The sequence below is a fragment of the Populus trichocarpa genome, chromosome 19 (genome assembly GCF_000002775.5).
Source record: "Populus trichocarpa isolate Nisqually-1 chromosome 19, P.trichocarpa_v4.1, whole genome shotgun sequence".
In the NCBI taxonomy this organism is placed as follows: domain Eukaryota; kingdom Viridiplantae; phylum Streptophyta; class Magnoliopsida; order Malpighiales; family Salicaceae; genus Populus; species Populus trichocarpa.
The window spans coordinates 3,588,153-3,611,995 of record NC_037303.2 but is presented as its reverse complement, the minus strand read 5'-3'; the positions used below and the strand labels follow the sequence as shown (position 1 = coordinate 3,611,995).

At 28.9% G+C, this 23,843-nt stretch overlaps 1 protein-coding gene and 1 long non-coding RNA gene across 2 annotated transcripts; one reads left to right on the top strand and one right to left on the bottom strand.

Moving 5' to 3' along the window:
• Positions 1–14,889: 14,889 nt before the first annotated feature.
• Positions 14,890–16,303, top strand: LOC112325273 (uncharacterized). The gene is made up of 2 exons (XR_002979330.2): positions 14,890–15,245; positions 16,056–16,303. It is a non-coding gene; the product is annotated as an uncharacterized LOC112325273 (long non-coding RNA).
• A 2,906-nt stretch (positions 16,304–19,209) lies between these two features.
• On the bottom strand, positions 19,210–22,504 carry LOC7453556 (GDSL esterase/lipase LTL1-like). Its single transcript, XM_052449343.1, has 5 exons — positions 22,191–22,504; positions 21,942–22,069; positions 21,498–21,740; positions 20,116–20,368; positions 19,210–19,656 (listed from the first exon to the last, which is right to left on the bottom strand). The coding sequence occupies exons 1-5, from the start codon at positions 22,435–22,437 to the stop codon at positions 19,424–19,426; spliced, it is 1,104 nt and encodes a 367-aa protein (XP_052305303.1). The 5' UTR covers positions 22,438–22,504; the 3' UTR covers positions 19,210–19,423.
• Positions 22,505–23,843: the final 1,339 nt, after the last annotated feature.

Below are 23,843 nucleotides of genomic sequence, written 5' to 3'. Positions count from 1 at the left end.
GGTGATATTATAGTAATAACAATAATAATATTAAAAATAATAGTAATTAATGATAATATAAGAAGAAAAGTTATGAAGATATTGAAAGAACGGTGATACAATAACAATAATAATAATAATAATAATAATAATAATAATAATAATAATAATAATAATAATAACATATATTTTTCTCAACCAAAAAGTAGTAGAGATGGCAATAATTAATACAATTATGCTGGAAGAATTAAGTAGTTAATATTCAATGAAAAGAAATATAATATAATATTTTAAAAAAAATATTTATATTTCTTGTTTTTGTTTTTCACTTGCCCCAATGAAAATGAAACTACAATTAAATTTCTATAAATTAATATTTTTAGGAACATGAAAATTTATTAATTAAGCTAAATATTATTTAATTAAGATATTATTTAAACTTCAAATTTAAATCAGATCGAACAAAGATATTATTTAATTAATTGAGGTTATGCTATGTTAAATTTTTTATTTACATTCTCCCTTTTCATTTCCATTTCTATTTCATTTCCTTCAATTAAACACCTACAAATAATTAGAAATAGAACTTCCATTCTAATTTCTACCATTTGATTTTTTGTTAGGTGGAAACAGCTTAATGCCGATGACTTTCGTCTGCTTTCTCACATTTCTCAATATATCTCAATGAAATGACTGGGAATATCTAGTACTAGGCCAATCTTATTTGCTTGAAGCCTTTGAGACGATGAATGCAGACAATAACATGTTCAGAGGATAATATTCAATTACTTTGAATTTATTTTTAAAAAATTATTAATTTAAATTTTATAAATTTTAAAACCACTAGAAACTTACATGATTTTTAATTTTAAAACCTGTAAAATTAATTGAAATATGCATAAATTAATTTTAATATTTATATTAAAAAAAAAATCGGTAACAAAAATGATCCCTTTATCACTATAATTAAAAGACATGGTTAGCAGTCAGAATGATTTGATTTCTCATGATCATAAAGTGTATATATTCAAAAAAAACAAATTTCCAAAATTGCAAGAAATATGTTTTTATGAAAACAATAGTATAAATGATTTGATCTTACATGGATTTTTTTAATGAAAGTTGATGAAGTTTATTAAGCTGGTCATCTAGAGAATAGAAAATCAACAAATCAAAACAAAAGTTAACACTACCATAAATTTTTAATTTAATGAAAAAATATTTTATTTATAGTTAGATATTGTATCTGTCGGCACAATTTTTTACTGACGGGCTTACAAACGATTACTATTCTTCAGAAAATTTATCGTTGGTGATTCATGTTCTGTTAATGAATTTACCAATAGTAAAATCACTGATAGATTTATAGTTAGAAAAGTTCATCGTAATATTCTAATGAAAAAATTTTGTTGATTTTTTTATTTATATTTATCAATTTTCTAGTAATATATACTAATTACTCTATGCTGGTATGCACTTAAATAAAAAATATATTTTCAATTCAGAATGATAGCTTCGCATATGAATTTAATATTGAGATGTAATTAGTGGCTTTTTGTATATAATAGATGATATCTTGTTATTAAACTAATTGTTCAAAATCTACAGCTTCAAACTGTAAATGAAGACTTCGGCCTCAACTTAAAACCAACCGTTTCTTTTAACTCAACGTATACATGTTTGTTTTTATGTTTTCTAGTAAAATTATTTAAAAGTATTTTTGAAAAAAATTAAAATTTTTTTATTTTTTTTCGTTTTAAATTAAATTTTTTTTATGTTTTTAGATCATTTTAATGCACTAATATCAAAAATAATTTATTAAAGATTTTTTTTTTGTTCACTTTATCCAAAATATCTTAGACGAGTGTTACTGTATTTAATATGGAATTTTTTTTACAAAATATATTCAAATTAAAGATTTTTTTAAAAAAAAGAAAAACATTACTATCAATTAAACTATAATTTATTAGCAATGAACCACTACTTATATCAAAATTTAATAAAAAAATATTTTATAAATATCATAACTATATTTTATAAATATCAAAATTTAATCAATGACATCCAAAAGAGTAGTAATCACTGCTAGAAAATTCATAAATAACAATGAAATTATTAATAAAAAATATTTTATTGATAATATTTAATAGAATATATTTCATTAGTTATTTTTTACAGAATTTTCGGCAAAATAAAAGTTATTAAAAATTCCGACCTATGCATAAAATAGAATAAAGCCTTTCTCTACGTTTTTTTCTTCATTCAAGTTATGTGTAAATCATTACTTATTAATCAAGAATGACTTTACCATTTTCTTATTATTTTTGGGTTATAAATTGCGAGTGTTTTCATTCCTTGAATATGGACGGCGACGACCAGGTTTTACGGCAATAATTGCAGCCTCCATTTTTCTGGTGCTGATAAATATTGTACAGTCCTCGAATCCTTCTCCTCTTGTTCTTCCATTTTGTATTCTGTTCAATAATAAATCTTCGTTTTGACCAATAAGGGCTATGATTCTACCCTCACTATCTACCTTAACGGCTTATAAATTCCTGTCTGTAATCTAAAGTTGTTTCAGCTGATTTTTGAAGTATTATTGTTTAAAAATATATGGAAATAATTTTTTATTTTTAATTCAATAATTTAAAAAAAAATAAAAAAATAAATTGAAGTAAAGAAAAAAATAAAAAATAATTTAATTTTAAAAAAAACGCTTTTTTGAGAGATGATATTTGTTTTTAGTGAAATAGAGGGAATAAACATTTTTTTCTCAAATTGTTTTCAAAAGGAAAAAGATTGAGTAAATTCCAGCTATGATACAGAATTAATAACAAGAAGTGGCGGTGGAATTGATTGCAGAAATGGAGGCATAAATATGGAAACAGTACTGGACCCAAAATAACCCTATGGGCATTAATTTTTTATTTTTATTTTTATTTTTTTAGTTCCCCATCCTTTTAAAGGAAGGAAGGGCCAGGAAAAAAAACACATATAGTTTAGAAGTTTAGGGTTTGAAAATTCTATTACCCAATGTTCATATGTATGAGCTTCAATCAAGGTTGATGAGATGCTAGCTAGGTTAAATACGCTCTGACATTGTGCTTGTTGCTTACGTTAAATATGCTTGGTAGTTCAACAACTACTGCACATTATGGTTTGAAATTTAATTCAGTTGTTTTTCGACCTGTTTTTTTAGGCGCTTTAATTCCTCTGTATGGCCAAACATACATAAAGTTCATGTCCCTACATGCACGTACAATAATTTGTCTCCATGTATATTTATCTTTCTACTTTCTAGATTCTTAGTTTTTTATTTGTTTTTTTTTTAAAAAAAATAGGTTTCAAGATATATATATATATATATATATATATATATATATATATATATATATATATATATATATATATATGTGTGTGTGTGTAAAAGATTGATTGGGTTTTTTTTTTCTTTAGTTTAACGTAGGTGTCCGGACCAGCTTGCGCGCACCTCAACTAATCCCACGGGCCCTGAAGTTAACGATCATGTAAGCCTTCAGTGGCCATCATATGAGCAACCATAGGGCTCGAACCTGAAACCACAGAGGGAGCAAACCTCTTGGTCCCAAACTCTTAACACTTGGCCACCACCTAGATGGATTGGGTTTTAATTATGTGTTTTTTAAAATATTTTACAATTAAAAATATTTTAAAATAATTTAGATTATCTGAAATTATTTTTAAAAAACATCGATTAAAAAAATATAGGTTAATGCGCAAAAACAAGTTGTGACTTGCTATCCATTGATTCCCTTAGACAGATACTAATATCTCAAATGATTTGTTGCTTTAGGCTAGGCTGCACACCGGATCCATAGGTAAAGAGGTGGTAGGTACAAATTAATTAATTATAGGAAATACTACCTTTGATATTTTCATATTGAAAATCAAGTCAGAAAATGGTACATTTAAATAATAATTTTGCATGCAATATACCAAAAAAATAAAAACAAGAAGAAGATGTTATATCATAGCGAATATGTCAGATATTGGTGGACAAATTTCAAAAAAATATGAAGCATAAAATATGTCTAAAAAAGGTAGAAATTAAGTAAACTCATAAACTAATATTAATTTTTGAAAAATAATTAAGAGGGCATTGTCCCTTCTATGACATGCATGTCCACTCCTGGCTTTGAAGAGACACCGAAAACATTGAAGAGAGAAAGGGAAGAAAACCGAGAGGAAAGAAAAAAAACCACCAAAACATGGCTTAAATTCTATCCAAAATCATGTGGTAAGGGTAACCCTATTTTTATATTTGTTGTTTTGAGATTATGAGGTAAAATGAGAAGGAAACCACATATAAGGTGACCTAGGGTTCTTGCACCCTTGATTGCGAAAAATTAAATGAAGAGATTGAAAAATTAGGATGAGAAGAGTATAATTTCAGATTCTATAACAAAAAAAAATGATGCATATTAAAAAAAAAACCCTAGCTAAGACCGGTTTATTGAATAGATGAAAAGAGGATAGAATGGGATGATACAATGTTTTAATTGTAACCTTGACAAGCACTTAGGATAAAATGCTTAGGCTAAAATAGAATTTTAACAAATGCTAATACCCTTATTTTGCATCATGAGTTGTAGAACTTGCTTGATTATGAACTTAGAGGATTGATATATGATTAATGCATGATAACATAAACATGTTTATAATGGAAGTAATAATTTACGTGAGTAAACTAGAAGGAAGGAAAATATTGTGTTTTGGTTAAGAGGAAATCTTTATATGATGAACATCCTTAGAGAAACAAACTAAATGGTAGAAATTGAACTCATATATAATGTGAAAATAGTTATTAGATTGTGTTTTATTATTTGGAATGATATGATTGAGAATGATAAAATAAACACTTGATATCAATGCCCCACGTTTTGGCCCCATGAAAGCTTAGGTAGGAAAATCCTTGAAAATGTGCATGTTTGAACTTAATTGTATATTACTTGACAACATTGTAATGAACTTGATGAGATTATGGAAATGAATATGATTCTTGAACATGTTTGGTAAAACTTCATAAATTGAAATGCATAGAACACCTTATGTCATGTTATAATAGATGAGAATTTGATGATATCATATGAAGAACACAAAGTATGCTCGATAGGGAAGTGACATAGGCTTCGGCTATCTTAGAAGAAAATAGGAAAGAAAAACTTTCATGAAGATAATAATGATTAATAGATCTTCTTTACAATGTTTGATGATTGAGTATTATTATAATGGAATGGAGACATTACAAGTTATCCTTGCTTCATAAACTCTTGGAGGTGAATTGTGTTGTGGTCTATGTGCATAACTAGGTTGAGGTATAATCTTTAGGAAGAAAACTTGGTATTGACTTTATGTATGAACTTGGGAAAAGAAATATCGTAATGACTCAGTTTTCGTTGATAATTTTCAGTGTTAGAGTGACTCAATTTTTATTGACGATTTTCAGTGTCAAAGTGAATCAGTTCTCGTTGATGATTTTCAGTGTCAGAATAACTTAGTTTTCGTTGGTGATTTTCAATGTTAAAACAACTCAGTTTTCACTGACGATTTTTAGTGTCAAAGTGACTTAGTTTTCGTTGATGATTTTCAATGCTATAATGACTTAATTTCTGTAGATGACCTTCATTAAATTTAGGAACGAATGTCTTATTATAACATTATTGCTATGCAAATGCACAAACACAGGAGATGTTTGTATGAATATATATGTGTACATATATATGTTTGTGAAAGATCTTTGATGATGCCTAGATAAAAATATACCGAGTAATGGTCATTGTGTGTCAGGAAGTGCAACCAACATTGAATCTTCGACTGGGCGAGGACATACTAAAGGAGAAGCAGATAGGTAATTTCCACCTTCATCTAATTTTATTAATTTTTTGAAGTATTCTTGCATAATACTGCTACCCGAATTCAATTGTTTAAATTATTCATGAATTGCAATGAATGATGAGATTAGTTTTGGCTAATAGTATTCACGTTGAAGAACCGGGAATGAATGATGAGATTAACTTTGGCTAACGGTATCCATGTTGAATAACCGAGAATGAATAATGAGATTAACTTCGGCTAATAGTATCCACGTTGGATAACCAAGAATAGATTATAAGATTAGCATTGGCTATAGGTAAGTCTCCTTCTTCTTCCTCTTTTTTTATTTTTTTGCCATGTTTTGTTATGTTAATTAGTTTTTTTTTTCATTCTCAATCTATTCTAGAAACACTTCAGCGAGGTCCTCCACACCAACAAGGAGAAGATTTCAAGGTCAATCTCCTTCATCTTCTTTTTTCGTTTTTTTTTTAATTTTCAAAACTTAATTGTTTTTTTTTTGTGAGGGAGAATTTATGGGACATGTTTTAGTTGTATTATTATGATTTCTTGTATGATTTTCTTATCTATTTTAGTAGAATTTCTAGGACACCATAGTTTTTGAATTTGTATCAGTCAAGAACATAGATCCACAAATATATGAGATATAAATACATGTAAAACTCATGATTAGACTTTTTACTCCTTTCATCTAATTTTGTTGTCAACCACGAGATTTCAATATATTTTTTTCAAAACTTATTGATTTTTTTTGTTGTTGTTCGTGTTCTCAAATATACATTTGTTTTAAAAACTGTTATTTTAAAAAATTGAATTCTACTTAATGAAATGATTGATTATGATATAATTAAAAGAACAATTGTTTTCATATTTTTTTTAAATCTTGATAAATATTATGAACATCATTAAAAAAAAATGCATAAACTAAATGCAATACAACAAATAAATAAAAATACTTAATTACTTTTTTTAATTTTATTTTATAACATTAACTAATAATTGATGAAATGTTAGTTAATGAAATTATTTGTTTGATTACTAAGTACATGTAATTTAAATAAAAAAATTAATTAGTTTTTTTTAGGATACTTCAAGTTTTAATGTTTTTTTTGTAGAAAAATAAAATAATTATAAAAAACATTAATTAGCATTTCTGTTATTGATATTGGTAGTTTAAATGTTTTTTTATAAAAAATAATAAAATTTAAAAAACAATTAATTAAAATTTCAGTTTAGGATACTTCAAGGATAATTTTTTTATATAAAAATTTATAAAAAAAACTTATTTAGCATTTCTGTCTTTTTCATTTTTTTATTCCAAAAGCTACTATAGCGGGTTGGGTAACAACATGACCACCTGAACCAAGCATATTGAGTCAGGCATGGCCACCATACCAAACGTTATTGGATTTAGCTTGACCACCAGGCCCATGGCTTTTGGGTCTGGTAAGGCAGCTAAAGTCAAGGCTCTTGTATCTGTATGGCCGCCAAACCTATTTTTTAAGAAAACAAAGTAAAAATAATTTATAAAAAATATTAATTATGATTTCTATTTAGAATACTTTAAAGATAATTTAATGTTTTTATATAAAAAAATACAAAAAATGTATAAAAACAATTATTTAGAATACTTCAAGTGTAGTTTAAATATTTTTAAAAAAAATAAAAAAAACTATAAAAACAATTAATTAACATTTCTGTTTAGGATACTTCAAGAGTAGTTTAAATGTTTTTTTATAAAAAAAAAATAGAAAACATTTATATAAAAACTTATTTAGGATAATTCAAGGGTAGTTTTAATGTTTTTTTATAGAAAAAATAAAAACAATATAAAAAAATTAATTAGCATTTTTATTTATAATACCTCAAGGGTAGTTTAAATATTTTTTTAATAAAAAATAGAAAAAAATTTATAAAAAAAAAGTTATTTAGGATACTTCAAGGGTAATTTAAATGTTTTTTTTATATAAAAAATAGAAAACAATTATAAAAATATTATTTATGATACTTCAAGGGTAGTTTTAATATTTTTTATAGAAAAAATATAAAAACTTATAAAACAAAAATCAATTAGCATTTCTATTTATGATACTTCAAGTGTAGTTTAAATATTTTCTTATAAAAAATAATTAGGATTTTTGTTTAGGATACTTCAATGGTAGTTTAAATGTTTTTTTATAAAAAATAAAAAATATTTATAAATAAATTATTTATGATACTTCTATGATAGTTTTAATATTATTTTATAGAAAACATAAAACAAATTATAAAAAAAACATTTAGCATTTCTGTTTGTGATACTTGAAGGGTAATTTAAATATTTTTTTATAGAAAATAAAAAAAATAAAAAAAAATAATTAAGATTTCTGTTTAGAATAGTCCAAGAGTAGTTTAATTTTTTATAAAAAAAATAGAAAAAATTATAAAAAAACAATTTTAGCATTTTCGTTTAGGATACTTCAAAGGTAGTTTAAATTGTTTTTTATAAAACATTATTTAAGATACTTCAAGGATAGTTTTAATATTTTTTATAGAAAAAATAAAAAAAAAACCATACTATAAACATAAAGTATTTATATTATGAACCACATTGTAAATGTTTAGAGGAGTATGGGGCATTGTTTTTTTCATTTTCATTTTAAAAGTTGTTGTAGTGTTGAATCAAGGTATGACCGCCAGACCCAAGATACTTAAAATATTTTCTATACTCTATATATTATTTTTGACATTAAAAAAAATTATTGATCCGTCAAAAAAAAAAAAGGATAATATATATATATATATATATATATATATATATATATATATATATATATATAAACACATTCAATTATTTAAAATAATAACCCAAAAGTGAATGACGACAAATATCTCAAATTGAAAGGTGGAAATTCAAAAAAAAAAAAATCATAGGACTTGCTTTCATCTTTCATTTTTGATACCGCCAATGTTGTCTGTCTACCTTCTCTTAATGACTGCGATTATGATTGATAACTCAAGGAGACAACTTTATCAAAGGAGAATGAAAGACAAAGACAATCATCCACCACCGTGCGCTGCGCATTGCATGGAAAATGATCAAACCAAGCTTTTTTATTAATGGCATGTCTCCATAAATCTCTATCAAACCACCAAAAAACAGAAGTTGCCTTAACACTGCGTAGCCTCTCTCTTTTATTATTATTATTATTTAAATTCAATTACCCTTTTCTTTCAGCATTGCAACCTTTTAGTTTTATTTTAATTTCGTGGGCTGGGTCTTTTGGTGAGTGGTTGGAGTTGGACTGTATTGCCTTTGCTTACGAACTTTGCACCTTCATTATCTCTTCTCTTCGGCCATAGTTCTAAGCCGCTGCCCATCATTCCCGTAAGAGAAAAATCCAAAAAATTCAGAAGAATTTGTTGGACATTTACAATATTAAAGTAGTCTGGTTCTATACATGGATCTGCATGTGTGATCTTCCATGCTAAGTAATATTTGATGGATTACTGTACTTTTAAAATTTCTTTGTCACTACTTACCCTAGTCCCTGTTCTTGTTTCAGATTCAAATATGGTCCCTTGAGCCTCAATTCTTTTAGATTAATAAAATTGAATTTTATTTGCAAAATTAAACATTAATTATATGTTTGAATATTTCCTCGACATATCGAGATCTCAATTTCTAGCCAACCCAAAAAAATTATTAAGTTTAATCCCAAATAAACTCAATTTAAAAGAATTAAATTAAAAAAAACTTAATTACCAAAAAATATAGGGTTGGTCTTTCCCTTGACCTTGCATTTCAATCTCTGATTCTTTAAAGAAAAAGATATTGAATATTTATCAATTGCTCGAATTTGGTCCCCATAGCTCTAGTTGCTTCAAATAAAAAAAGTTTCATTTGATTTTGTCAAACCAAGCATTCATCGAGTAATGATTTCTTTTTTCGACACCTTAAGATCTTATATTCCACGCAAACACCAAGCTTAATTTCAAATAAACACAACTTTAAAGGAATAAATTGTAAAAAATTAAAGGATCAAAATGACAAAAAAACCAAAGGATCAAATTAATAAAAAAAACACATTGTGGATTACTATTGTAGTTTGTAGTGCAATGAATGAACAATACTTTTTTCATTCCCTTTAGTTTTTTTTGTAATTAGCATCTTCTTTTTTATTTTTTATTTTATTTTTTTAAAATTTATTTTATTAAGCATAAATAACATTTTTTGGATTAAAAAAATTCACATCATCTTGAAACGCATCCATCACACAGGAACAACCCCCCCCCCCCCCCTAACCATCCACACTAACAATCCACCATTCTCCTCCAAAAGGATATTTTAGTAAATAACCAAAAATAACACTTTGACTAAGAGTCAACTTGGTAATTTGTCTTACATCTCCTCGCAGAGCCCATGTATCATATACACCACCAAAATAAAAGAGCTTTGAACACTAGAAGAAAAACATTTATACCTAACAAGATTAAGTGAATATCTAAAATTATTATCACTTTATTTCTATCTTTTCATACATAATGAAAAAATAGAAAAGATTCTTCAAAAATATCGGGTCCAAAAAGTGCATGATAAATACTACCAAAGCTCAATACTGAAAATAAAATTAATTAATGTACATTAGATACAAAGTATGGAAAGATAGCATAACAAAAATATATTCTTCGTCATTAAATTTATATGTTCGCTCGTAGTAATTGTAGCCTCTTGAGAGAATATTGATAATTACATCTTTGATGCACTTGTTAATATTAATATTACTGAGAATTTTTAATTGGTTAATCGTAAGTAGCCTTGGACTATATGGAATAAAAAATTATACTAAACTTAATTGAAAATAAAATGTATATCATATTTCCAAAAATACTCAAAGTCATGATTTACAGCTGTTGTCCATTTGATTGGCGAGAGTTTGCGGTTGTAGGGTGTTGATATAATCATATCATGCTGCATGGTGACTGTAAAAAACATGATCAATTTGGTTCAAATCTTTTTTCTACAGAAGTAAAGTATGTTTTACCTTGATTATATTAATTTTGATTCAAATTAATTTCACATTATAGTGACGGTTATTTTTTAAAGTAATTTTAAAAAAATATATATATTAAAATATTATTTTTTAAAAAATAATTATTTTTGACATCAATATATCGAAAACGATATAAAAATAAAAAAAGATAATATAAATTTAAAATAAAAAAATAATTTATTTTTAAAATATTTTTAAAACAGAAAACAAAAACATGTAAACTCTCATGTGTTGCTTCACGGGATAAGGCCCACTTTTAATGCCGAATGTCCCTTTAACACATTAATAATTCTCAAACAATTCTGATGGCGGTTCAAGAAAAATAGGGTTCGAACGGCCTGCCCTCCAAGCTCGAATGGGCTGAAAAAATAAGGCTGCCCAAAAACGGAGAAAGAAGCCGGAAAAAAATGAAGGCCATCAAACGGGGACAGGAGTACCTGTAAATTGATTTAAAATCAAAACATTAAATAAAATATCCTCAACCCAATCTACTTTTCCAATGAAATTAAATTTAAAAATACCTCAATAACACTCATTTTATCAAGAAAATTTCATAGAAAAAAACCAACCATTTTGGTCCAACCAACAACATTCTCTCTCATCTAATATTTTTTTGTAACTTTCTCTTTTTTTTTAAATTTCAGGGATTGAAATGTAAAAAACATAAAATTTAGAATTGAGAAGCCAAATAAAAAAGAGGAAAATGAAAAGGGTATAAAATACAGGGATTAAAGTGTACTTTTTTGCGCCCTATAAACAAACAAAAAGAAGAAAATAGGGTCGGGTCCTTGCTTTTATGTTAAATTTGATCATTATTATTTTAAAATTTTCAAGCGATAAAATCAAATCTGATTTTACAAAACCAAGCATCAATTCAAAAGTGAGTTGTATATGGACACAAATAGAGTGATGAATCATATGATCCCAAAGGAATTATCAAGCTTTAATTCATCCAAATATAACGTGAAATGATTGAATTAAAAAGAAACAATATAAGGGCCAAAACAAATAACAAACCATGGAAAAAAAAAAAGGCCACTCATCTGCGTATGTTGGGCAACAGTAAAAAAAAGTAAAACAACATATTCTTTTTATTTATTACTAGAAAGGTGGCTTGCGTTACGCCACGGGTTAGGTTAAAAAAATTTCTAATGTAAAAAAGAGATTGTCAAGCGACGCTAGTGTTTTTAAAAAAATAAGAAAAATTTGAGACCTGAATTGTTGAATTGATTGATTTCAATAATCTCAGTTAATTTAATAATATTATTAAAAAAAAATCATCTACAAAAGCGAATAAAAAATTGACAGTAATCAAATATAAAAAATGAGTTGTCAATATCATACTGAAAAAGGAGAAAGAAAACCTAGACCGAAACTCAATCAATAAAATCAATTCTCAATCAATTTAACATTGAAGGATGAAATTAAAAAAAAATATCAATTTAAAAAATTTACCAAATTGAAAAAATAACAATAAAAATAATGAGGATCAAATCTTATAGGAGAAAAAACTGAAGGATGATGAAATCGTAAAAAAATATTCAATTTTAAAAATGATCTCCAATAAAACAAATAACAAAAAAAAATATGAACAAAATCTGACAAATGAAAAAAATTGAAGGATGATAAAATTAAAGAAAATCCAATTTTATAAATTATTTCAAATAAAATAATAATAATCAAAAGAACATGAACCAAATCTGAAAAAAAAAATTGAAGGGTTGTTTTGAAAACTTGGAGGGTTAGGAGCATTAATTGAAGAGAAAGAAAAAAAGGTAATGAAAAAAAAAAACAAAAATACCACTGACACTAAATCAAAGATCAGCAAGCCACACATGTCGCCTAGGATGGAGGGGTTGTCGAGACGATTCGAATATCACCCTGAAAGCCACTGTTTGGTCCCTAAAAGCCCCTTCACGTGCCGTCCGAATAGCGAAAAAACAACCTACATGCCAATTGTTTTTTAAATAATATTTTATATTTATTAAAATACTAAGTTGTTTAACTTGATTATAACAAAAAAACTAAGATGAAAAGACAAAAAAAACCTCATGGATGCAAATTAAAGAATTTTGGCTTTTAAGGGGAATTTAATCATTTTATTGTTATTTAAAAAGGCAAAAAGATAAAATTATTCTTCATTAATCTAATAATAACTAGTAGACCTTGTGAAAAGATTGTATTGCTTCTCAATGGGCACGCCAATATATTTTTTAATTGAGAATGAAAAAATTGTTATTATATTGTAAAATCTTGATCCCTTTTAATTTAATATTTGTCGTATAATATAATATTAATTCTTTGGATAAATATTTTATTATTGTTGTTGTTGTTATTATTGTTATTGCTTGGGGCAAGACGCAATCCTGTTTGATGGGTGTTGCTGAGCGCAGGACCCAACGTTGATGGGTCTAGCAGGACCCAATGCCATGGTGTCCTCTTGGCAACGGGACCTAACGTCATTGAGTCCTGGTGGCAGTAGGACCCAACGGCTAACCACAATTTTTTACTTACAAACAGTAAAGACAACACTCCCCGGACGCTCCAATATTTATAATACAAATAATAATATTTTTAATATTAATAATAATATTAGACTTACCCATGTTTAAGTGGATTTGGCTGCACCACCTGACCCAAGAGTTTTGAGCCTATCTTAAATGATAGACCCAATAGCAGTGGGTCTGGTTGCAACGCCGAACCCATTAGACTTGAGTTAGAACGTCGGTCCCACTTGCCTTGGATCCAAAAGCCTGACCCAAGTGTCTTGGGTCAAGTGGTGCTGCAAGACGCAAGGGACTTGGGTCTGCGCTCCTGTCCCTCCCAAGCAACTTGGGTCAGATGCACCTTTCGAGCCCCGAGTTTCTTAGGTCTGGAAGGGGATGTCAGACTCAAGTTAATAATAATAATAATAACAATTGATTTTACCCTTAAAATTAAATCAATATTTTTTTCGATAGTAATAATATTTATTGTAAATTTAATAATTTTAATGAATTTAATAATATTTATAACATAATAATAATATTTAACTTATTCGTTCAAGTTCTTATATTTTTTTCAAAACAAATTATGGTTTTTCTTTGATGGCAATAATAATTTTTTAAAAAAAATTACTAATGATGATAACAACAATAATAATATTAATATTAATTCTTAATTTTACACTACAAATCAAATCTAATTTTTCTTTTCAATATTTATAATATTTTCTATAAATTTATTAATTATTAAATGAATAATATTAATTATAATAAAAATCTTAATATTTATATCACAATAGTAATATTTTTAATATTAATACTTTTAATTATAATAAAGATAATAATAGTTAGAATACAAATATATAATAATATTTATCATATTAATAATAATACTAAACTTGTCCGGCCAAAGTTTTTATAATAATAATTTTTTAAAAAAACATTATTAACTATTAAGAACGACGACGACGACAACAACAACAACAATAATAACAATTGTTATTTTTTTTTATTTTTCTTCTCTGCAGGGTCTGCAGACCCAGCCGCATGGGTCTCCAATCCCTAGGGGGTCTGCTGAACCAAGGTGAATGATTTTTATAATAAAAATAATGGTATTTTTAATATTAGTAATATTAATTATAATAAAAATCATAATATTTAGAACACAAATTATCATATTTTTTATATGAATACTTTGAATTATAATAAAAATAATAATATTTAGAACATAAGTTATAATATTTTTTATATGAATATCCTGAATTATAAGAAAAATAATATCATTTATAATACAAATAATTATATTAAGAAAGACTCAAGGTTCTTGGGTCCTGACATAGGACCCAAGAGCATGGTTGTTAAAAACGAGTTTTCACTCGTAAAATCGACGATTTTACGAGTTAAAAAACATAAAACGTGTAAAATCGGGTTTAAAACTCGAAAACCAGTAAAATCGGTCAAACCCGGTCAAACTCGCATAAAATCGGGTCAACCCGTAAAAAACGTTAAAAGCGTATCGATTTCACGATTTCACGTGAAATTGAAATTTAAAAGAGTTTGTCACTTGTCATGCTGAATTGTTGATTGCTGTGCCTATGCTGACTCATCACTCCCTTCTCCCAATTCCCAGTGCCCACTCCCCACTCCCCACTCCCCACCCGTGACCCGACACTCCACAGTCCACCCTTCATCCCTTCCCCTTTCACTTTCCCCTTTCCCCTTTCCACTCTCCACTCTCCATCAGATTAAGATTAAGAAATCGGTTGATTCGGTTCCGCTCTCCACTGAGTCCACTCACCAGCAGCGCTGTCTCCAGTCTCCACTCTCTCAGCTGGTTTTGCTTGCTATCGAGATCCGGAGCGTTCTTGGCGAGACGAAGGTAAGAATTTATTCCCAAGCTTTGTTTTTTCTGTCTCGTCTGGTATGTGAATAATGGTGGTGATTCTGGTGAAAGTTTTAGTGTTGGGTTCCTGCAGCATGTTAATAATCTAGAATCTAGATGTTGTGATTTATGGAAAATGAAACGGGGGAAAATTGCATAACTCTCTCTGTAGCCTGCATATTTGATTTTTGACTGTCTCGATCATCCCTTCGTTCTTCTAGGTTTCTTCGTTCTCCTTGGTCTTTTTTTTTTTTTTGTCTCTGCTCTCTCTGTTTTTGTTTGGTTGGTTCCTCTATTTTTAATTATGTCTTCATCCTCTGTGTTTATTCATCCCTTGTTCTGAAAACACGCATAATGATTCGACTCTCCTTTTGCTTGCTGAGCTTCTCAATGAGTTCTTTGCAGTTTGCTCGAACTGTACTCCACTCACAAATATATATCCCTTCATATTTTTTTCATCAAAATGCATGTTTATATTCTTACATAGTAACATATAAATTTTGATTTCCAGTTTATTTTTAGTTGTGCTATTGAGAATAAAAAAAAATTAAATAAGCCTGTGAAACAATATTATAATTACATTGTTAGCAATGGATAACAGACAAAAATTATTTTAAGATTAGAGAATTGATTCTTGACTTAATCTACATCTTAAGTAAAGTATCTGGGTATTTTGTGTTTATCTTTTACTATTAATTGGTTTGCTTCTGTTCTGGTAAGTCCAAATATTGTGCACCTTTATGTTTTGCTTGCTTAAACTCTGCCTCTAGGCAAGTTCATATTTCTATGTTTACTTTATATGTGCAGTCGTGAAGAATTGATGGTAATGATTTTGATGAAGGTTTTTGGAATAATGAGGAAGATAAAGTCAACGAGGGTGTGTTTAGTTTACATGACATATCAACAGATTATTTGTTTTAGGTTTGTTAACTTTTAGTTAATGAAAGTCTATGGACATGTATGAATTTTTATTTGAATTATGTATTTTAAGGTATTTGGATATTTGTATTGTTTATTTCATTTTTATTTTAATGGTGTTATATTATTATTTACTACTTGACTGATCTTGCAATTTAGTTAAAATATTTTACTTGCGATTTTACGATTTTAGTTAAAAAAATTTACTTGAGATTTTACGATTTTTAGTTAAAATTTTTTACTTGCGATTTTACGATTTTACGATTCGAGTTTACGATTCGAGTTTATAGTGTATTTTCCGTGTCGTGTCAAAAAAGCGTTTTTGACAACCTTGCCCAAGAGGATTGGGTTTTACGCAGGACCAAGAGACTTGGCTCCAGATCCAGGATCCAAGCGAAATGAGTCTTGATACAAGACTCAAGAGCACTGGATCTTGACGGCGGACCCAATGAAATTGGGTCTAAACACTGGAGCCACTACCGATGGATACTACATGAGAGCCCCTAAGAGAATTATAATAAAAATAATAATGTTTATAGCACAAATAATAATATTTTTTATATTAATAATTTGAATTATAATAAAAATAATTATATTTTTTATATAAAGATGTTGAATTATAATAAAAATAATAATATTTATAATAAAAATTATAATATTTTTAATATAAATACATTTACATGTTAATTTATTGTTTTTGTTAAGAACACTTAATAGCAAATACACGGAAAACAATCCTCTTAACAATCAGAGGCTCCAAATTATCAGGTAGAGACGCCAACCAAATAATTCTATTACACTTGACATGTTTATTTATTGTTTTTGACTCTCCCACATGTCACAGTCAATAGTCAATAAGGATAGCGACTAGCATCCCATTTATTGTTTTTTTTTACTCTCCCACGTGTCACAGTTAAGAAGGATAGGAAGAATATAATATTTTTTATTTAAAAATATATTAAAATAATATTTTTTTTTATTTTTTAAATATTATTTTTGAAATCAGCGCATCAAATGATCTAAAAATATAAAAATATATATTAATTTGAAACAAAAAAAAAATAAAAAAATTTCAAATTTTTTCAAAAGCGCTTTTAAAATGTAAAAACAAACAAAGCCGCACGTTTGTTTTGCAACTGCTTTTGTATTTACAGTACAACAAACACACCAAAATATTTGGTAACAAATCGAACTGCGTTTTGTATTGTGAGACTACTAAAAAATTGAGTTTGAAACACAGTTTTTATGAAGCAGTTTTTACATATTTTTTTAACTGAGTTTTGTAAAATCCTGTTTATTTTTGCGTTTCAAAAACGCTTTTGAAAAAATTTAAATTGTTTTTATTTTTTTCTTTACTTCAAATTAATATTATTTTTTTGTATTTTCAATTATTTTGATACACTGATATTAAAAATAATTTTTTTGAAAATAAAAAAATATATTTTGATGCATTTTCAAGTAAAAAACACTTTGAAAAGCAACCACAACCACACTTCTAAACACAACAGAACATTTTGTACATGTTTTTTATTACACATAAATCTCAACCACAATTTTTACCAAATACATATCTAAATCCAACTAACCACACATAACTATATTTTTTAAAAATTTATTTTTTTAAATTACAATAACAAAAACTACCTCAAAACAAATAATAAGTTAACGCAGTATCTCTCGATTTTCTGAAATATTGATGTGGGGACTTCCTGATCCATGTGATCGAAATAAATGGGGCTTGGCTGGAACTACGTAACTCCATAATAATTAGGATCAGATTTGTATATTATATATAACCCTTAATTACAGGCTACACAGCAGAAAGTCAGACACTGAATATATATATGATTTTGGTCAAAAAATGAAGCTCGTCAATACAATTATTTTCCACTTGAATGCGTAGTAATTTGCATTGAGAAATTCAAGGCAATAATTCATGACATGGCTGTGCTCCAGCGACTGCAAAAAGACGAAACCTATCGACAACACTTCTAGCTAGTTGTGCGAGAGCATCCATGTAAACTATCTGATGAAATCTTAAAAAAATCTTTCCATAGAATTAATGGATTTTTCCTCGCTACATTCTGGATTTATGGAGTAATGATCTGGGCTGTTTTTGAAAAAACATTTCTTTGTAAAAATAAATAATCCTTTGATATTTAAGTTAGTAGAAATATGAAGATGAAAAGAGTATATAGAAAAAAAAAATTAGAAAATGCGTATCTACACGTGTTGGCCTAGCTAGCTTTCAATGGTGTAGCTTTGGTTGGCTTTTATGGTTGTGAATGCCTTGCATGGCTAGAGTGACTTTGGCTTGTAGGCTTGGCTGCTTGCCAGTGACTGCATGCATTTATACACCCATGTCTAAATGGAGAAAGAGGACATATCAATGGTAGAGAAATTGATGCTCAGCCATGGTTGTAGATCTAGTCATTCATAGGAGGAGAAAATGATGCTTTGTTAGTGTTATGCATGCTTTTTGTATATAAAAAAAGTATTATTTGCTAGTCATAATTGCTTGTTGATTGATATGTTATGTTATGATTGTCGTACCATTCATATTATTAGTGAAGATGTTGATGATGGACAATATCATTGATGCAGATGTATTATATCACACGTGTTATTGATGGAGATGTTGGTGATATGTAATGTCATTAACGCAGAAAATAATGCATGCTATGTATAAAAAAACTCATATGTACATAGAATAAAATTGTGTATATGAAAGTTAATGTACACCACTCTTATAAACCCAAAAAAAATACATAAAAGAACATGTCATGACAGGATTGAACAAACCGGGTCTGGACCGGAATTTTGGCTTGAAAATTTCCAGCCATTTGGGTTTTTTTTTTCTTATAGAAAAATCCTTTAATATCAGTGTCCAAAAGCAGGAAATGACATAAATTAATGGATATCCTTGCCAACTTTTTTTTTTCCGAAGAGGAAATCTGTTATGAGAGAAGCAGATATTAATGCCAATTAAACTAGTTATCAATGGTAGTAGTTATCTGTCTTTAATGCAATGAACACAGGGAAATTAAGGCGCATAAATACTTGTTTTACTGTCTCATTAAATGTTTCTGGCACCAATGCAGAGACCTCATCAGCCAATTACATATATGAAACCTTAATTAATACTGTGCACAAACTCACCAACCTCGCCTAATCAAGATACAAACAATATCAAGAAGAATATAATTGCTCATAATGATCATTTATAAGAATTAGACCAGTTGTGATTATCTAAATAATTAAACCATAGAATCCAAGGCGATGATGGTGCTGAGATTCATCGGGTTCATATACTTGGTGCTGCCAGTCACGATGGTGCTAACAATGATTCTGTTAGCTCTCTCAGTTGGATGGAATGGATCCCAAAATGCAAAGATTTCTCTGTTAGGGCACAAGTTGGAAGCTATAGTGCACAGTCCTATCCCATTGAAACGTCCCTGTCCACAGCATGCAACTTGCGACGTCACAAATCCTGCATACAAACCATTTAATTAGAATAGTAGATCATTGTTCATTAGTATAGTACTCTTGCAATCCAAAATTCTTTGAAAGTAATCCAACTAGCTATGAATTATTTAAATAATTTGCATACTATTGTATTAAAAAATCAATTCAATCAAAAACTTAAACGGTTAGGTGAGATCTCAAAATATAATTTATATTATTTTTTAACACACTCTTTAAGTGAAAGTCATTTGGACTTATAACTTGTACATACCCGCATTACCTTGTGTTTAATTTTTATCAAATAAATAGAGATGATAAGATTTGAATTCGTAACCGCTTGGTTATCAAGGCTTTGATACCATATCAAAAAACCAAATCGACCCAAAATATTACTTAAACTGTTAAGTGAGTGAGGTTTTTTTTAATAAATAAGGTACTAATTAATAGCTTGTTGCACCTATAAATTCTTACTTCGATGACTTACCATATGCCTGAGGATTAGTAACGAAATCCATGTTCGCTTCATAAGCATTGGCAGAGATGAAAACATCCGATCCAATTTCCTTATTGAGTTCCATTAACATTTGCACAAGTTGTGGGTTGAACATGGCAGCTGCTCTCTGCAGCTCAGCCGCACATTCTCCATTTCTGCTCCTCATCGCCCTCTCCGCTGGAACGCAACCTAATGGTCCGGTCCCCGTCACCAAAACCCTACGTGCACCCAATTCATATACACTCTGCATAGTGAAACATTAATTTACTTTATTAAATTATATGAATTGCTGGTTTGATTACACGGCGAGACAATATTATTTGAACATAAATATATGGAAAAAGAGTTCATGTAATGCTACAAGAGCATCAACGATACTTTTCTACGTTTGGTGAGAGATTAAATGCAGTACGTACGTAGCGCAGAGTTTCTGTGTATCTAAGTAAATTGGACAGTAAGAATGTGAAAGTAGGTCAAGACGTCAAGTCATTTTAAAAGGGCAAGTGATAATTTACTATGGCTTACAAAGAGGAGAGAGAGCATGAAGAGATACATTCTCTGTAGATGGATTCGGCCAAAACGTTTTAATGAGAAAATCATCTATCAATGAAAATGACCTGAAAGGTTTTAAATAACATGTCAGAAAACATCAAATGCTGGTTGGCCCCATGAACAGCGAACAGTCCAAGCAATAAACTCCTTTGTCGGCTTCGCGAAGTCAAGAAAAACTTGTCTTGCTTGCCAATGAGCTTACGTCTTAACTGATGCTAATGTTCTTTCTCTTCAAAAAAAAATCGAGTTCAAGTCTCTCATTTATAAAAGAAAACTTATCTTGCTTGATTAAAGGAAAAGGGTGATGCAAAAATCGGTGAAATTAGGACACAAAGAACCCAAAAGTGAGACCCTCTAATTCATTACAGCGCTAGCTCTTGAGCCTCATTCAGTATATTTGACTTGTGTTCCAAGATTTTGCCTAGTCAGTGGGTTGACCTGATAATATATTTTGACTGGAGCAACTTCGGTTCACTTGGTTCTTTTTACCAAAACAATGTGGTTTCAATTTTATTTTATTTTTTTAAAATCAAAATTTAGATTGATTTCGGTACCCAATCTGAGCGTTGGGCTGGTTTGACCCTTGTAACTTTGCAGTCGACACCACTTTCTATCAAATTAAATGGTGCATGAAAGCTTCATCGCATTAATTAATTTAATTTTGCTCCTACGTACTTCTATGTGAACATGTTGCTATCATCTACTGAATCCCTTTGTAATGTCTCTTTTTGCAACAAAATCTTGTAAAAAAAAAACAGAAATAAAAAGAAAGACTTGAAGAATAATATGCCCAGAGAAACATATAAAAACATGTATATTACCACTAAAATCTTGCGGTACTCGGAGATGAGATAGACAACATAATCAGGGAGGGCGAATTGGCGAGATCTTGCAGAAAAGGGCACCAAGTAGTAGTTGTTAACAAAGTCATTGCCGCCTAGGGTCATCAGGACTAGAGCTTGATTGACCAATCGTTGAGCTTGCTCGGGTCCAATAAGTGCACTAACCCTTTGCTGATATTGTTGGAAGTATTGCAATTGTCGACCCATTCGGATGATGTTGAGCTGCAATGTATATATATAATTAAGTTAAAATTGATATATGATGAACATGGTGTTCTTTTGCTTTTACGTACAATATAAAGTAAAATCTCAAGTGTACTTAAGTTTACTAGCTAGTCAAGGTCTTCCTTCCCAGTCTTGATGAGAAGAAAAGGCTTGGAAATTACATTGCACGTCAAGAAATTGAATTGAAAATGAACTTACAAACTGAATTCCAGTATCATTGAGAATTCCGATTCCAGCAGAGGCAAAGTTGGCTCCGACAAGTAGATTTTCTCCCCTGAGCTCAGGACTCAAGTATGGCAATGTGGGTTCCGAGCCAATTGCCTCACCTAGTAATATACACGATCGACATTAATCAATCTAGAGTGCAAGAAAAAAAAAGATATATTTGCAATCTAATAAAAAAAAATCATATTGATTTTTTTTTTTTGAAAAAAAACATAACCGTACTGATGAGATCAGGGATGTTAAAGCCATTAGAGAAACGTCCAGTAGCCCGATGAGTTGGATAATCGACCCCATACGGCGGTGCATCAGCTCGGGCAGTGGTTGCAAGATAATTATTGTTGCCATTATCTACTAACGAATCACCAAAAACAAAGAAAGCCCTAGCCTCAACTTCCGGAATAACACTTGCTAGTGTTATTACAAGCCCTAAAATTAAAGAAATGAAACATGATGAGCTATCCTTACACATGTTTCCAAGCAACCCTAGCACAACTTCAATGGGTGCCCTAACACAATTGTGATGTCCAAGTAAATGAGTGAACAAAGCTGGGTATAAATAATGTTCATCATCACTTCCTGTTACGAGCCCTCGATCGATGCGACATTAATGACTTGTTCAACCACCAGAGGGTTGATAGATAAGGCCATAAGGGTTACTGTCACAACAGAAGGTAATGGTGCGTTTAAATTATGGTTGTGGTTGTTTTTTAAAGATTTTTTTATTTAAAAATGTATTAAAATAATATTTTTTTATTTTTTAAAAATTATTTTTGATATCAGCACATTAAAATGATATAAAAACACTAAAAAATATTAATTTAAAATAAAAAATAAAATTAATTTTTTAAAAAAATATTTTTAAAATACAAAAACAAAAAATATCTTAACGTACAGACGTTATGCAGCAGAGATATAAAATCATCCACCATGCATGCCTTGCTCCTGAGCTTGACAGCTTGCCATTAATGAACAGTCCATTTTCATGTAATAGTTGAGCTGGCAGTAATAATTAGGGTTTGGATTGTTAAAGAATAATATAAATCATATTTTAGGATCTCACCTAACAGCTTAAGCTATTGAGTTGAGATGGTTCTTTGACATGTTATTAGAGCCTTGATGACCAAGCGGTCACGAGTTCGAATCTCACCGTCCCCATTTATTTGATAAAAATCAAACACAAGGTAATGTGGACCTGTGCAAGTTTCAAGCCTAAAAGACTTTCACTTGAGGGGATGTGTTAGAGAATAATATAAATCATATCCTAAGACCTCATCTAACAGCTTAAGTTATTGGGTTGAGATTGTTCTTTGACATGGATGCTCCAATATGTACAGCAGTAAGAATACTTTTCCATGCACACCCAAAAAAAAATATGAATGCTTTTTGATCAATCACTTAAAATTATTGGAAACTAATAAAAAATCAAATAACAAGAAATAAATCCCAAAAACATCTATATATATATGAACAGAGGTACGTTGAGCTAGCTAGGAGTAACTAGATAGAGATTTCTTTTATGATAATCGAGTGGATATATAAATAAAGCTAGAAAACCATTAAACCAAAGGAAATCTAGCAAAAAAAAAAACAAAAAGAAAGTGGATCGTCGACATTAATTAACTTCATGGTATCCCAGCTTATTTAATTTGTGACCTTTCTAATTATTTCTGAAAGTTTTTTTCTTTTCTTTTCTTTTTCGGTCAGGATTGTATGCTCTTTGTGTTAATTACAAGCTTAAATATAAGGCAATTTGATGGTGTTGGAATTTTATTTTTTTTTTAAAAAAAAAACAGATGGTGATGTAGTAAATATCTAATTTTGATCTATAAACCATCCATATGCAGCTCTTTCATTTTTATTTTGGGATAAGGGCAG